Source organism: Lissotriton helveticus, chromosome 11 (assembly GCF_964261635.1).
Source record: "Lissotriton helveticus chromosome 11, aLisHel1.1, whole genome shotgun sequence".
Classification (NCBI taxonomy): Eukaryota; Metazoa; Chordata; class Amphibia; order Caudata; family Salamandridae; genus Lissotriton; species Lissotriton helveticus.
This window is the reverse complement of record NC_136072.1, coordinates 473,961,855-473,977,763: the sequence shown is the minus strand read 5'-3', so window position 1 is coordinate 473,977,763 and position 15,909 is coordinate 473,961,855. Positions and strand designations below refer to the sequence as shown.

General features: G+C 46.8%; 1 protein-coding gene across 1 annotated transcript in view; it reads right to left on the bottom strand.

Moving 5' to 3' along the window:
* Positions 1 to 14,700, bottom strand: part of GPC1 (glypican 1) — a 418,979-nt gene extending 404,279 nt beyond the window's left edge. Inside the window, exon 1 of the mRNA XM_078666069.1 lies at positions 14,129 to 14,700. Coding sequence (XP_078522195.1) covers positions 14,129 to 14,288 — 160 coding nt within the window. The 5' untranslated portion in view covers positions 14,289 to 14,700. The remainder of the gene's footprint in view (positions 1 to 14,128) is intronic.
* Between the last annotated feature and the right edge of the window lie 1,209 nt (positions 14,701 to 15,909).

Below are 15,909 nucleotides of genomic sequence, written 5' to 3'. Positions count from 1 at the left end.
GTGGTGGTGGTGGACACGGTGGTGGTGTACATGGTGGTGGACGTGGTGGTGGTGGACTTGGTGGACATGGTGATAGACGTGGTGGACATGGTGGTGGTGGATGTGGTGGTGGACGTCGTGGTGTTGGTGGACGTGGTGGTGGTGGACGTGGTGGTGGTGGTGGACATGGATGTGGTGGACATGGTGGTTGGGGACATAGTGGTGGTGGTGGACGTGTTGGTGGTGGACATGGTGGTGGTGGACGTGGTGCTGATGGTGGATGTGGTGGTGGACGTGGTGATGGTGGATGTGTTGGGCATGGTGGTGGTGGTGGTGGATGTGGTGGTGGTGGATGTGGTGGTGGACGTGGTGGTGGACGTGGTGGTGGTGGACATGGTAGTGGTGGACATGGTAGTGGTGGACGTGGTAGTGGTGGACGTGGTGGTGGTGGACGTGGTGGTGGTGGACGTGGTGATGGTGGATGGGGTGGTGGACATGGTGGTGGTGTTGGTGGGGACGTGGTGGTGGTGGAGGATGTGGTGGTGGATGTGGTGGTGGTGGATGTGGTGGATGTGGTGGTGGACGTCATGGTGGATGTGGTGGTGGACGCGGTGATGGTAGACAGGGTGGTGATGGACGTGGTGGTGGTGGTGAACGTGGAGGTGGTAGAGGTGGTGGTGGGGGACGTGGTGAACATGGTGATGGATGTGGTTGTGGACGTGGTGTTGGACGTGGTGGTAGTGGTGGACATGGTGGTGGACATGGTGGTGGACAACTATTGGGTAGGAGGGTGCTGGCAGAATGCAGCAGGAGAGGAGGATATCAAAGGGGGCACATGGGAGAGCAGAAAGAGGCTGAATATTAGAAACAAGCCACAGCATCACCCTGGTTGATGTTTGGGAGGTAAGTTCTATGCACTAAGGAATTACGACGCTCTAGTAAATAAATAAATAAATAAAACAAGCGTGGTACGCGAAAGTGAAAACGACAGCGTTTGGAGCTGAAAGTGCACGTTGTGCTTTATATGCCATGACGAGGGAGGAAAGCCGCACTCTATCCCGCGGACTCTAGGCCAGGGCAGAGAGAAGGCGGGACATGCACCGGCCTTTGGCCAATTGTGTGCTGTTTTTCTTAGAAAGAAGCATGCAAAGGCCAATAGCGGGTGAAGAAAACAAAAGCACATGCACGAGCGTGTGTTCCAAAGTTTAAAGCCCTTACTAAATGTCTCGCAGAGCAGCGCATGCGCGCTGGCTCAGGCAAGACCTAAAAATGCCCACATGCACAAATGTAGACCACTTAATTTAGCTCTCCGATTTATTGAAGGGGATCACTTTGTTTGGTGCCACTGACAATTCTCTGTCGCAGTCAAACGCTGCTTACAAATATCTCAAACATAACATGCACTTTTTCAATAAATATTACACAGCCTCAAACACACCACAGGAAAGTCCCCAACAGACTCTGACATGGCTCCCAACAGATCATCGTACCGCAACAACCAGAAGACCATCGCAAAACATGGAACAAATGCTCACAAACAACTCAAGCATACAATGAAATAAGCAACCACACACTGTAGCGTTGGGTTATGATGTCGCACTTCAAACAGGCAAAGTATTAACAGATAGGGGTACACTTCGGCTGTCACAGTGTCTTATTCAAACGATTTTTAGTAGGTGCCACTCAGGGTGAGATATCCCACTACCCAGAATATCAATTTGAGCAAGTCAAATGGCTTGCTCGAAATACAAGAAAGACTGAACCCCGGCACTCTAAGTAGTATGTGTACAATTCATAAACAACTTTCGTTAGCGAAAAAGAACAACATATGATGATGGAAGAAAACTTTCAAAGCCAGGTTTAAATAGGCAAAAAGCAATCAAGTGATTACACAATAATTTATTACAACAAAGGCTACACACAAGTAAAAAAGAATCTACCAACGTTAAACAGACCAAGCAGTTTCAGAAACACATGACACAAGCTTGGAGTCATGTGCTTCTAAAACTGCTTGGTCTATTTAACCTTGGTAGATTATTTTTTACTTGTGTGTAGCTTTGTTTGCTCTGGGTCTGTTTCTTTGCGGTTTTCTTTAAGTGACACCACTTTTTCTTGCACACCTTTTCTCTTTCCTTTTTAGGTTATAATTAAAAAATTCTAAGTGCATTTGATTTTATGTGACAACTAGTGTATTTCATGTTCACTCCTTACAGCCTTGAGAAAGTCACGGTGGTGACGAAACGCGCGTTGGCTGTTTCTGTGCAACCAAGTCAAGATTTGAAACCTCCATTACACCTAATGAAGCTGCGTTTTCTCCAAATGTTTGGATTGTTTTCAAATTCAATTTAGATGCCTTTGTTGTAATAATTGCAAAAAACACAGTTGATGGACAGAATGTAGAACAATGTCATACATTCACCCCAGTACAAGGATCTGGGCCTAAATCCATCGTTTTTTTGCACTCCACACCACCCTGGGTTAGACACTGGCTATATGCAAATCAGCTCTGACCCTGTGCCTCATGGGAACAGTCCAGTCCGAACTACCAAGCCAATCACTTGATTGCTTTTTGCCTATTTAAACCTGGCTTTGAAAGTTTTCTTCCATCATCATATGTTGTTCTTTTTCGCTAACGAAAGTTGTTTATGAATTGTACACATACTACTTAGAGTGCCGGGGTTCAGTCTTTCTCATACCATGAAATACCTCAAAAAATGATACATTGCCACTAACATACCATAGCAATCTCTCCAATGGATGCTTGCACAGACACCTCCAACTGACCCCGGCAAAACACCCAACGAATGCTCATAAAGGCCAGAAGCATCCCTTGTACTAGCCCAACAAACATCCCACAGTCACCAACAGACCCCAGCGAAGTCCCCAAAACACTCTCCAATAAATAGTCCCAGATAAACTCCTCACACAATTCCCTAACACACCCTGGAGTGGCAGCCATTAACCGACTTTCGCAAAACCCACAACAGGTTTGAATACATGCAAAAAATTACCATAAAAACCCATCAACACACCATTACTAAGCACCAACAGAACAAGCTTCCCAACAGACTCCCACACATGCCCATGTGCACCCGCCACCAACCGAGGCTATTCCAAACACACAACAAATAAAACCAGCAAAATCACCAACAGAATCTAATTTCCCCCACAACACATGCCCATGTGCAGATACGGACAACTGATGCTCGCACAGGTTGTACAGAGGCCCCAACAGACCCTTGCACAGCCACCAAGCCTTGGAAGAAGTCCCCAGCTAACCTGCACTCAAGTCCCAACAGCACGAGGCAGCCACTCCCACAACTTTCAACAGACTCCCAGGCAGCTCCCAAAAGATCCTCAAACACCCTCTAACAGGCTAACACCCACAAAAGCAAATAACCTTTTTGGATAAAATCTTCCCTGTTTTTTTGCCATGTGCGAGTCGTGTACAGAAGTGCTTTAACGGGTTAAACGAGTCTTTTTTCTATGTAAAATGTCAGTAGGAATCAATGACATTCCTGCTGAATGACAGCAAAGATAATCATCTCTTTTGAGCAGAGGGTGAATGCTGGGACCTGTCTGTACACGCCAGCGGCTGGTTCATCTTCCCTCTAGTGACATGTGAAGCCGTGTAAATAGGCCTCATTACTCTGAGAAAACGGCGTTTTTTTAAGGTTTAGAGAGAGGGCGTACGTCTGTGCGGATGCCGACTTCTGCAGAGGGCTTTGTGCGCCCGCAAGTCACAGGTTCCAATCACATCTTTTACAACTTGTATATTTGCAATTTTCCCCTCCTTTCACTCCACTTGTATATATAACTCTAAACGCTAGTATTTTTAGAAGACCTTTGCAGGGCACATGTCCTAAAAAAAGAAATGGGGGTGGGGGGGACGCTGACGCCACTACAGGAAGTGACGTCACGAAAGGTGGCTTGCACCATCAGACTCATTGCCTCCCCTCGCTCACCCCTTAGATGCAATTAGATCAGAGAAGCCAGCGCGTGAGCAGCGTTCTGAAGGAGCTCCGATCTCGCCCCAGAGAGGCCAAAATGTGAATGTGTGGCTCCATTTGCTCCAGTAATCGAGCTTCTGGTAAAATAAGTGGGGGGGACGCCGTCCACCCGCGTGGTACCCCGACTCGAGCCCTGGACCTTTGTACTTACTACCATTCCTATGTGATTTTAGAGTTTAACTGTTTGTATCTCTTCCTCGACTGACTTTACAACTTGTACATTTGCATTTTTTCCGTCCTTTCGCTCCACTTGTACATTTGCAATTTTTTTCCCCTGTTTATAGCTCTTATGTAACTCATGTAATCCAAAGTCCTTCAGTAACGCAACTGGTTATTTTGTAAATCGCTCTGACACCTTCGGGTAATGTTCGCGCTATATAAAATCGCATTAAATAAAAATAAAATAGATTAAAAAAACAGCGAGATAGCTCAGGATATTAAAGTGCCTACTGCAGAAATCCATATGCAACCTGGATCACAAGTGTCAGTGCATCAATCATTCAGCCTTTCATCCTTCCGAGATCGAGCAAATGAGTACTGTTACACTGCATAACCGCATCGTGTGCTATTTAGAGTGCCTTGAATCAACAGAGCTAATGAAGCAAGCGCTACTAAAATATACATTTTTATTGGTGGCATTAACCCAGTTGTAAATTTAGACCAATCCCCTCCTCCCGCCAAAAAAACAAAAACGTATGGTCCTTTAACGTAGCCTCGCACTCCAAGAAGCTTTTCTTATGATATGGATGAGCATTGCGGGGGGGGGAGGGGGGGGGGGGGGGGGGCGTGGATAAGGGATTTCGAGTAGGTGAAACATCTCAGCCTATATGCTGTGCCTTCAAAGCATATGAAACTAATGTGAATCGACAATAAAGGCGACATGTGGTCGGCCCTGTGACAAATGCATAATTAAACAATGGCTTGAACTGATATCCCATAGGCGTGAGTTTAAAGAATGCGGTCGTTGACAAGAAAGACACAAGAAAAATAAATATACGTAAACATGGATGCATTTCCCTAGACGTTCCACACACGAAAAACCCTTATTAACATGTCATTAACATTATAACCTCCCCGCGTCTCTCTTTTATTCACAAATAGTTACAAACAGAATCAAAGGTGCGCATCCTTCCTGAAACACATTGCATGTACATCCAAAATAAGCCTTAATTTGAATGGGTCTCTGTTAGGCAGTCAAAGAAATCTCAAAAGATCGACAAAAAGCACATATGTAGAGTAAGTTGGCACTGTTAGCAAGTAATTATTTTGTTAGGTACCAAGGTGCTTTAAATAAAATTGCAATGTGACACCTCCCACAACCCACAAATAAGAAGAACCGTAAATGTCATGCAGTGAAAGCACACTTCCAAATGTGCATTTTTTGACTAGTTCACGCCACGCTTTAACAAGTGGGTGTTGACTGCATTAAGCAGCACACATAGAAGTGACACATTGGCATTTCAATATTGTTTATGTACAGGAAGGAGGGCCTTCCTGTACATAAACAATCTTTCTAGTGCACGCAGACACCATTGTACTATGGTGCAAAGGTGCCTGCGTTGGCGCTACCTTGCTAAGTGTAACACCAGCGAAGGGGGAAACGTATGGCTGCACCATATTGTTGTAAATATGGTGCAACCTTGCGTTTCTTAAAGTGGAGGAGTGAGGAGTTAAGCCATGATGGCTAACACCTCACTCCGCCACTTCTGTTGCACATATCCCTCTAAGTGGTGTGCCGCAGCCAGGCGCTGATGGTAACACGCCACTTCGGTGCGGTGTTTTGAGGATTTATTTTCAGAATCGCACTGGGAACGTGAGGCGGGGCTTGCAATCAAACCCGAGCAGTGGTGCTGGTGTGGTTGCTGCAGGACGCCGAGGTTGACAGAAGGGTGAACGCTAAGGACTGAGTGGCGACCGAGTGGTGGGCCGAGTGACATTTAACCCCTATGGCTCTTCCAGTTTAGTTAAGTGTGCCTGCAAACTGCAAGTGAGTCCGCAAGCTGCGACGACTGTGAAGAAACTCAGCAGAAAAGCTCCTGATAACTTTGTGGCTCACTCTGATCCCGGTGTGGCTTGCGGGGAATTGACGGCGAGCTCTAGGCAAGGTTTCTCCAACGAGTAGCTCATGAGCTACTGGTAGCTCTCCAGCTACCTGTAAGTAGCTCTCCTGCGTGCTGACCAGCCTACTAAATTATAACCTTTTGCTAGGTTAATTTAATATATGCATACCAATTTGAAAAATGTGTATTCAAGATGAAAATGTTTGTATTTTAAGAACTCTTAGGCTGATATTTTAAAAAAAATGGTGGACTTTGTAAAATATATTTAAGGCCTATATTTGAATGATAAATAATATGGCGCTGGGGAGACTTATTACTCATTATTACCTTAGTATCAGGAGCATTACACCAATGGCTATTATGGATTACCCATTTAGAGGCATTCTAAATTGATACATCCTTTTTTGCACTACTGGTGGCAACTCTAAGGCACTGAGGTGATCACTGCTGATAATCTTACATGGGGTGGCCACTAATGTAATCTTGTCTGATATGGTCACTACTACAACAGCAATAACAGTAGTTCTGGATGATATTCACTGAACACAAATAGCTCTTAATACAGAAAAGGTGCCTGCCGGTCCACGGAAGCAGACGGCAATAGGTCGGTGCAGCTTGTGCCTGCTGAGTTGCCCGCGTTCCCGAAGACAGGTGCCCAAAAGTGTCCTAGTATTGCTCCTTAGAACCAAGTAGGTGGCCACTGGGAGTCAAAGGAACTGCAGGAGGCCTCAGGAGCCTGTAGCGTGCAACCAGCGAGGCAAATAGCGGTTAGCCGCCATTACACAAAAGAGTCAATAAGGCAAGGAGGCACTGAGGGAGTGCGACCTCCTTTGTGAGTAGTATGCCCGTGCCTCTCCCCTCATTCTCATTGGTGCCCAACGGGGCAAGCTCGCCGATCGGGAGGTAAGGCAGTGCTACTTACACACCGCCTTCCAAAGTCCAAAATCTTACAGAACAGTATCTCAAGCACTCTGAGAACCCAGCAAACAAATTCTTGGCAAAAAAGGTCAATTTTGACCCAGGAAAAAAAACAATGAACCCTCAGACGACTTCCTCCTTCCATTTCTGGTGCCTCCCTCCCAATACTCTAATTATGACTCTACTTTAGTAAAAAAAAATCAAGAAAGCAAGGGACTGGTGAGCATAATCAAGAAGCCATACCCAGCGCCCAATCAACGTCCACAACATTTGACACAAAGACACCCCAGGGGTTGACCAACGTGTTTTCTAAAAGGACCCAGGCACAAAGAGCCCAATTGCCACCAAATGGGCTGATTAATAAATATTGTTTTAAGGTGCCCCCTAAAGAACTTCATCCACCAGCCTCATTGGGCTCATTGGGAGTTGAACAAGCCATCAGCGTCTTCATATAGCATAGGACTAGAGCTGTCGGATACAGGGCCAAAATCCTGTTGGTTAAATTCTTGCCAGGGCTACAATGGGGAGTTCAGTGCAGTGAGGAGAGCCCGCCATCTCATCTTCCATCAGGCTTCCACGGAACTGACCCGAAGAGTGCAGCAACAGAGGGAGACAATTTCCCCCCGAATCAGTCGCGCATAGACAATTGGGGACTGGAAAGAGAAGTTCTGCCTAGCGAATACCGCCCATTTACGGTTATGGTGACCACGCAAGTGCATGTCAGTGAGACTGCCCCTTTGTCACGAATAAAGTCACAGAATACTGAGTTATTAAAAAACATCTCAGAGGCAAACTCCACCCAATCTCCCTCAAAAAGTCTAGAAGGGAAAGTATATCCGATCAGGAACTAGGAAACTTATCTGACCGCTTCCATGCCACATTGAAAGCCCAAATTGAAGCCTCACTGGCACAAACCTCAGTATTTAGAAATGAGCAGAAACGCAGAACCATCAGGCCTACTTAATTCAGGGCACCAGTCTCTCCCCTTATAGGGCAGCCCAGACCCTCTCTGGCCTTCATCAGTATTAAGCAAGATTAGATGGAGCTCCAGATAGACCTAAGTCAATCCATTGCCTCAAGCCTAATGGATTTGGGACTCAAGCTAAGCTCATTGGAAAATCTCCTTAGACAGGCAGGGGCAGACCGACTCTGTTCATGTTCCCCACTGATCAATAATCTAATTATCTGCCTGAACTACTATGGGTCCTTGTGGAAAGTGTTAAGAGTTCGATCTGCGCCTCTGGAAAAAACACAAGTAATCCGCCTTCTAACAGAATTTCCACAGTCAAACTAAGTGATATCAACGACAATCCTTCCCTGGTTGTGGCAATATCGGCCTCACCAGGGACAGAACATGGGCCTTACTCTCCAAGAAAAGCAGCCCAATTGCAACTTTATCATCACTATCGACCGCCCTCCCCTAGCTCATCGAAGAGAGCGCACAAGTCCAACCTCTTGAACCATTAGCACCACCAGGCCCCTCAAAAACCCATAATCTCTCGAAAAGGGTGAAAAGGAAATTGACAAATCAGTCAGTCAGTCAAATACTCTTTATTCGATTTTTTTAAAAATCATAAAAGGATTAAAACATTTCTATACATGCATAAGAGCATTGTAAAATATCTACTTCATGAGTTACAAAGGTACCAGTCAAAAAACAGCGCCTTATGAAACAGAGATCTCTGATCGCAGGGTCTACCACCATTTATCACAAGGTCCAAGGTGATGGGTCTTCTAAGCTTCATCCTATATTCAATCAGCTTCCAAAGCAAGTATGGGGCACATGGAAGCTGCTTGCAAGACCCACCGATAAATCACACCCATCTAGAGACGCACCAGATGGCCTACCAAAAGTAGTGCTGCTCCAGTCTCTGTTTCCAGTCCTCAAAACAAACCAAAACTGACTGCCCAAGGGATCAACATGGCACAGGCACCAATGGTCTGTACTTATGCATCTGGGTTCACACTGATGCCCATATTTGAACCCGAGCCATCAATGGTACACAAGGAAACCCAGGAAGGCACCTGTACATTAAGCGGCACATCAGAAACAATGGAAACCAATGCCCCCCAGACATAGGGCAGGTGAGATCATGCACAGAGGCCGTTCCCATGAGTCCAATTTTTGTACCAATTAAACCCACAGGGGCCACACATGGAATCAATGGGGCGCAGTCACTTAATGGGCAGGGGCTCAGGGCTCCTTTATCGACAACTGCTCCCAAGGCAATAATGGCAGAATCAAGTACTAATGCAACCCCTTTTTGCACCGATGTAGCCAACAGATAATCTCTTACCAAAGGTCCTCCTGGCCTTGCAAGCAGCAGCCAAAATACCTAGTGGCCCTGTGCTACTTTGCCCAGCAATCTAGCTCAAGCAAGTATACGGCGTGTTGAACGATAACTTGAAACAGGCCCACCTAATCAATGCGTCTACTCCCACCCGGTGACAGGAGAGACTATGACAACCAGCCAATACCAATCACCCGGTAACTGGAGATGTGGAACACCCTCCCCACCCACCTGCTGACCTTCAGGAGACATCTCAAGACCTGGTTGTTCGAGCAGTAGCTGTTACTCCCCCCCCCCCCCTTCAGCGCCTTGAGACCCTCACGGGTGAGCAGAGCACTATTCAAATGGATGATTGATTGATTCACACAAAGTGGTCCAATAAGCAGGCTCTCACCTACTCAACCGAGCTGCCCCCTAGGTGCACTTAGCCCTTCATCTTTCCAACTTCAACAGGCACTGGAGCCTCAGTCCACCAGACCTGGGGAAGCCGTACACGCAGGCACCACACACCAGTTTGAATTGCCGTTTATTCCTCACTACACCCCTAAGGGTACTCATGATATATTAAATAGAGGCAATTTGTTACGCCTGTTCCAACACATTTCAGGACTGAAGGATCTTACATCAGCGGAACTAACTTCTGTAAAGTGTATTCAGATCCCAGAAAAAGAAGCCTCGGTTGCCACAATAGCCACATGGAAAAGGGCTGTCCTCAGAGACACCATCCTGAGTGAATAAAGGATCTTTGAGGAATGAGGAATTGAGTTGTTAAAGCTTCATCCACCCACACATCCTAACTTTTACTGCCGCAGGAGCCCTTTATGCTGCACAGAAGTGACTTGTGAGGGGCGTAGAGCACTACCCACGACTGGCTTTCAAGTGCATCCAAAGCTGCAAACTCTCTACAAGTATTATGTGCTAATGATCAAAGAAGCGCAAGACACATGACAAGAAGTAACAACGACGGGTGGAACCAGTTGCACAACCTTCATTGTGACACCCGAGAGGATTATTCCAAGCCACCATCAACCAGGCTGCCCTCAATCTCAGAAACCCACAAAGGAGCGTATGTGTATAATCACATTGTGGAATGTGGCAGGTTTGAGGTCAATTTTGACAAGTTAATCTACAGTGGCATTCTTGCATTAAAAGCGACATCATCAGCCTACAGGAAACATGGGCGGTTACCCCAACAGTCTTACGCTGCTTCTATGAGCTTTTTAAGCCAGCAAAATGCACCAACTTATTTGGCTGGTCATTGGGAGGTCTCTCAATCTTCATTAAGCAAACCAGCAAGACTCAAGTTGTGCCTCTTAATCAAAACTCCCCGGCTTTACGAGCAGCAATAATCTCAGGGTTAACAATGTGTCATAAAAAGACTCCCTTGCTCCCGACAAACTGCTACCATAATGCACAGAAAACACAAAAACCAAGAGCAATTGACGACCTCACCTCTGCAATTGGCTAGAAGCCATTCTTCTGGATTATGCCTCAAATGAAGTCCTGCTCACAGGGGATTTTAACATCAGGGACCTGGGAAACACCAGCATCGCTTTTCGAAAAGTCAAGGAACTGGAAAAATGAATGATCTTTTGAATACAAAAAAAGCAGTATGGGAAGTGAAGACAGCCTCAGAAGAAAACAAGTGGTTAAACATACATCAGATGTTCCAGGAAAGAAGTCTAGCTGACTTCTGGAACTACATTAACAAACTAAAAGCCCCAAACTCAACTAGGGAAAACGAGTTTCGGAAGAAGCCTGGGTGAGCCATGTAACAGCGCTTTACTCTAGCCATCCAGCTGAGCCAGACGACATGGACAAACTGGGGCCCATAGACCAGTCCACAGGAAACCAAAACGTTCTAACCATGCCGGCCAAGGCTTGCAAAATCATTAAGGCACTGAAAAATAACAGGGCACCTGGACCTAACGGCCTTCCCGGTGGAATCTTTAAATGCACCGCGGAGGACTGGGCAAAGGTTATAACTCCTCTTTTTAATCAAACTTTCCTCTCGGCCCAAGTTCTAGACAAATGGAGGGGCTCCACCCTGTGCCCCGTATTTGAGAAATGGCACCCAACAAAGCCATCTATCGCTGGTTAGCCCTATGAGATCTAGAGGCCAAAGCGTATGCTTGTTACTACTCAAACAGCTAGAGGCTTGGGTTCAGGACAATGATGTTCTCCCATTCCTCCAGACAGACTTTCGTGCAGCAGCTTCCACTATTGGTAACATCACCACACTTGCCGTCCCGAGCCATTGAGCAGCCCAAAGAAAGCAGCTACCACTTCATTGCTACTTTATCGATTACAGCGCTGCTTTCCATAAGGTGGGCTGACCTAAGCATTCCCTCAAATCTCTTAGAGGCTATAATTTCTCTTTAATCAGACACATAGGCCAGTGAGAACTGGGCCACAAACAGTCACCTCCAAAATGACCACCCAAGGCGGTCTGAAGCAAGACTGCATCCTCGCTCTCGTCCCTGTAACACATCAGATCTGGCTAAAGCTCTGGCGAACAACTGTGCCATCCTTCCATGACTAGGCCATTCGACTCTACACATTCCTCAATATGCAGATGATATTGTAATAATGGATAACACGAAAGTGGGCTTACAGAGAGCACTGAGCAGTCTTCATACATATAATGAAAATAACTTTCTTATGATTAATCAGGATATGACCAAATTCGTAATCTTTGGCCGTCGTAAGAATAAGAAAACTCTTTCGAGGCATATGGGGACCAAGATCAATAAAACGGCGCCAATATACGACTACTTGGGGGTTTGGTGCACAGAGACTTCCCAACCTTCGGACCACCAAGGCTAGCAAAAAAAGAAAGATGCAGTCATCACTTAACGGTCTCTCCTGCCTCAATAAGAAACGAAAAAGTCCTTCTGCTTCATTAATTCTCAAAGTCATAAAGGCACCCCTCCACCCAACACTACAATATGGGCACCAGGCTTTTCCAGGCACCTATTTCAATTGCCCAGGCATCTACGCCGATCAAGAATCCGTCTGGAATTTAGCCTATCAAATCAAATGCTAACCTGCGAGGCTGACACCTTGAAATACTATATACGTAGATTGAAAGCACCAGGGAACTCACTCAAGGCCTGTCTGAGAGACACATCCGAGAGCCCAGGGAAACCGTGGCATCGTCAATTACAGAAGTCAATTACATCTTTCCAACCTGAAGCACCAACACTCAACTCCATCTCCTTTTGACCTGGAAAATGTCAGTCAGTAGGCAGTTGTGTTTAAGTTAATTTCAGCAAGACACTGCTTCCCTAAAGTCCTCAGATAGCCTGCTCCCCTAAACACTTCATATCTGGTAGGGAGACCCCAGCCTTACCTTCAGAGGCCACCAGCAGCCGAGTGTGCAGATATTATGTATATGCGATTGTTTGGTTTACCAGTAGCAGACTGTAACTTGGCATGGGCCAACCCAGGAAAGGAGGGGGCATGCAGACTAATCAATTTCAAGTGCAATTATGGCTGCCCCTCTCTACGTCACTAGAAGGTGGCCCTACTAAATCCAATTTTCCTGACGTAAGATCTTTATCAAGGTGTGGGAAACACCTCAAAGACCTTAGATTTCGACTGATTGTCATCTCGTTAACTATTCTCAAAAAAGTATAACTGATTATTGCGCTTAGAAACCTGGAAGCACCTAGCCGCATGGCAAATGGCCTACAGCCCACTTATTGCATGCAGTACTTTCTAATTATTACTTATGCTTAAGACCAGTATCTTGCACCACTGCACTTTCACTACTCTGGGTTTTATCTTTGATTGTTTCAGCACTTAGTATTGTAAAATTGTATATTAAATCCGATTTCATTCCTTGGTTGTCTGAGTTGCACTCAGTTCAAGAAATAATGTTATTGGTAGTGTGAAATGTATTCTTTCCGTAAAACTGGACTATGATGTTTCTCGTTATCCATAATGATATGTACAAAAATTGTTATGGGTTTTATTAACTAAAAAATAAATTTGATATTGAGATTCTTTAAAGCCAGTGAGCACTTACAACCACTCTTTAATATTCCGGGCAACATATACTAAATGGTGTATTGGCAATTAAACACCAGATACCATAGTTACACAACTCAGTGGTACCCATTAAATCACTCGCATAGGAAACTATGGACTGCAGGTTACACAAGCAATCCACAATGTTGTTTTAATGGACCTGCTACTTGCAAACAGAACTCCACCACACACCAGAAACCCGCCGAGTTACCTTACGCGAATAAGAACTGCAGGTCATACAGGCACTGGCATTCTAACACGCACATCTCTCTGCTGGAGGGATTATAACCTCTGCACACGAGGCGGTTTACATGTTAATGCCCACGCAGGCACACACCCGACCTCTCTGCAGCAGGAAAAAACTGCTGCTGCCCCTGTGAGCCACCTCAGATGCATTGACACCCATATTCACAGCAGCGCCAGCATTAACACACCACGTCGAGAGGTCTGTGAGATGCAGATTAAAAATAAACCACGGCCACACGCACTCATCCATCCGTGGACTCTTCTTGGGATCAGAAACTGCGGGTTACACAGGATCCGGTATAGAGTTTTAGCGCGTCGTAGGTCGCATAGCGCATACGATCTGATTGAACACACTTCGGTTAGAACCTGCAACTCACACATGGATGGTTGAAGAAGGTATGTCAGAAAACAATTAATCCCAGCCCTCCCCACCGAGCTGAGGGGAAATCAAAAGCCGTGCCTGCAAGTTAAGCGCGGGTCTGCCGCATACAAGCTGCCCGCGCCCCCCAGCTGTTTCACTTTGCTGAACTTGGATGTTATACAGATGTGTAGAGCTGCTGCATCCCCCCGAGCGGCCCGCCAGGTGACTCACCTGAGATCTCCGCCTGTGGCACCCCGGTGAGGCTGAACCCCGCGGCGCTGTAGACCAGCCGGACCTCGGCGCAGCTCCGGGCTTTGCCCCCGCCGGTCCCGTCGCTCCGCGCCGAGGCCAGCAGCAGCCAGAGGACCCAGAGCCCCTCGGACACCGCCATCCCGCCGCTGCCTCCGGGTACCCGCCGCCTAGAGCATCCTCCAGAGGGACCGCGCCGGCCTCCCGTCCGGATCCGGGCTGCAGGTGAGGCGGACCGGCGCGGAGGGAGGGACGTGATCCCGAGGTGTCCCGAGCGGCGATGCCAAGGCAAAGGAGGCCCTCAAGGTGCGCGTCCGACCCCGGGTAGTCCCGGTGTATGCGTCCAGGTTGGACAGACGGTGGTCCCCGGGGCGGGTCTGCAGGTGCAGCCCTGGCAGCTGGTGTACGCCTCCGACCCCGGCGTGGATGAGACTGCGGCAGCTGCAGGGCTCCGTGCGCCCGGGGTGCAGTGTCCGCGCGGCGGGTGCTGGCAGAGACCGGTCCCGGTGCCGCTCCTCCTCCGCTCCTCTCGGGGCAGCGCCGACGCTCGCTCTGAGGCTGGCAGGGCCAGCGGGCTCCTGGCGGCGGCCGCCGATTGGCCGCCGAGCGCGCGTCCCCATTGGCCGCCGTTTATTCCCACTCATCAAGGGAGCCTGGAATGCGGCGCTCTCTTCACCGCCTCACAGTGGATTGACGATTTTGAGGAGTTTTTTTTCCTCGACGTTTATTGTGTGTTTTTTTAAGCTGGTGATTCTAAAGGTGTGCCCCGGTCATAGACAGCTACTTGTAAGAATCTGGTGATAGACAAACACCCCAACGCGGGTAAGGCAGCCCACGAGGTTAAGGCGCCAGTTGCCAATAATTGAGTGTGAGCTGCAGGTAACAATTTTTAATGCAGGGAAATAGTTCAGGGGAATATATATATGTGTTATGTATTTGCACAGTCAGCAATTTTGCGTATTTGCACTTGTAGTATGCTTATACTAATGGCTGCTAAGTATTTGCACTTTATAAAAAGAATTCCTTGCTCTAGCTGTTAAAAGCTATACCACAATCCCTGGAATTATGGGAAGACCTCTGAATGCATGTTATCACCAATCAATGTCATGCAAAACTTCCAACTTGGCTCCGTTGTAAAATGGCCGTACTATTAATTACGTACAATGCAATTGGGTTTCTGCCTCAGTCCTCTTTTTAGTTCAATGCAACTGCAGGGGATTTTTGGCGCGTTTAATCAATTAACCAATGTATTTAAATGATTCATGTACCGCTTACCCGCTGACAGTGAGCAAGGGCGTTCACGCCCGAAACGCGTCTGTTTGGCAGTGTGTTGCACCTCTGCACTTTATATGCAATAAAGGACGAAGAAATATCCTAAGAAAGTCTGGCTGTGGATTCATTCATCTGTGTCTGCGCACTGGGTTTGGTGTGGAAGCGCCGCATCAACTTTCCGGTTGGAATCTATATATATATATATATATATATATATATATATATATATATATATATATATACATATATATGTATATGCAGTGCTTTAAATGGGAAAAAATAAGTGCAGGTACTCATTAAAATGCGCAAGAGGTGTAGTGAGTGGGCGGTGCTAGGGGCGGGGCTAAGGGCAGGACATGATGCTACTTAACGACTTCTATAATAGTTGCATCACACAGCAAAACACATGATAAATGTGTTTATATAAACAAAGCAGGTTAACTCATTACACAAAATGAAAGAGAAATGCAATAATATGTTAACATTTCCTT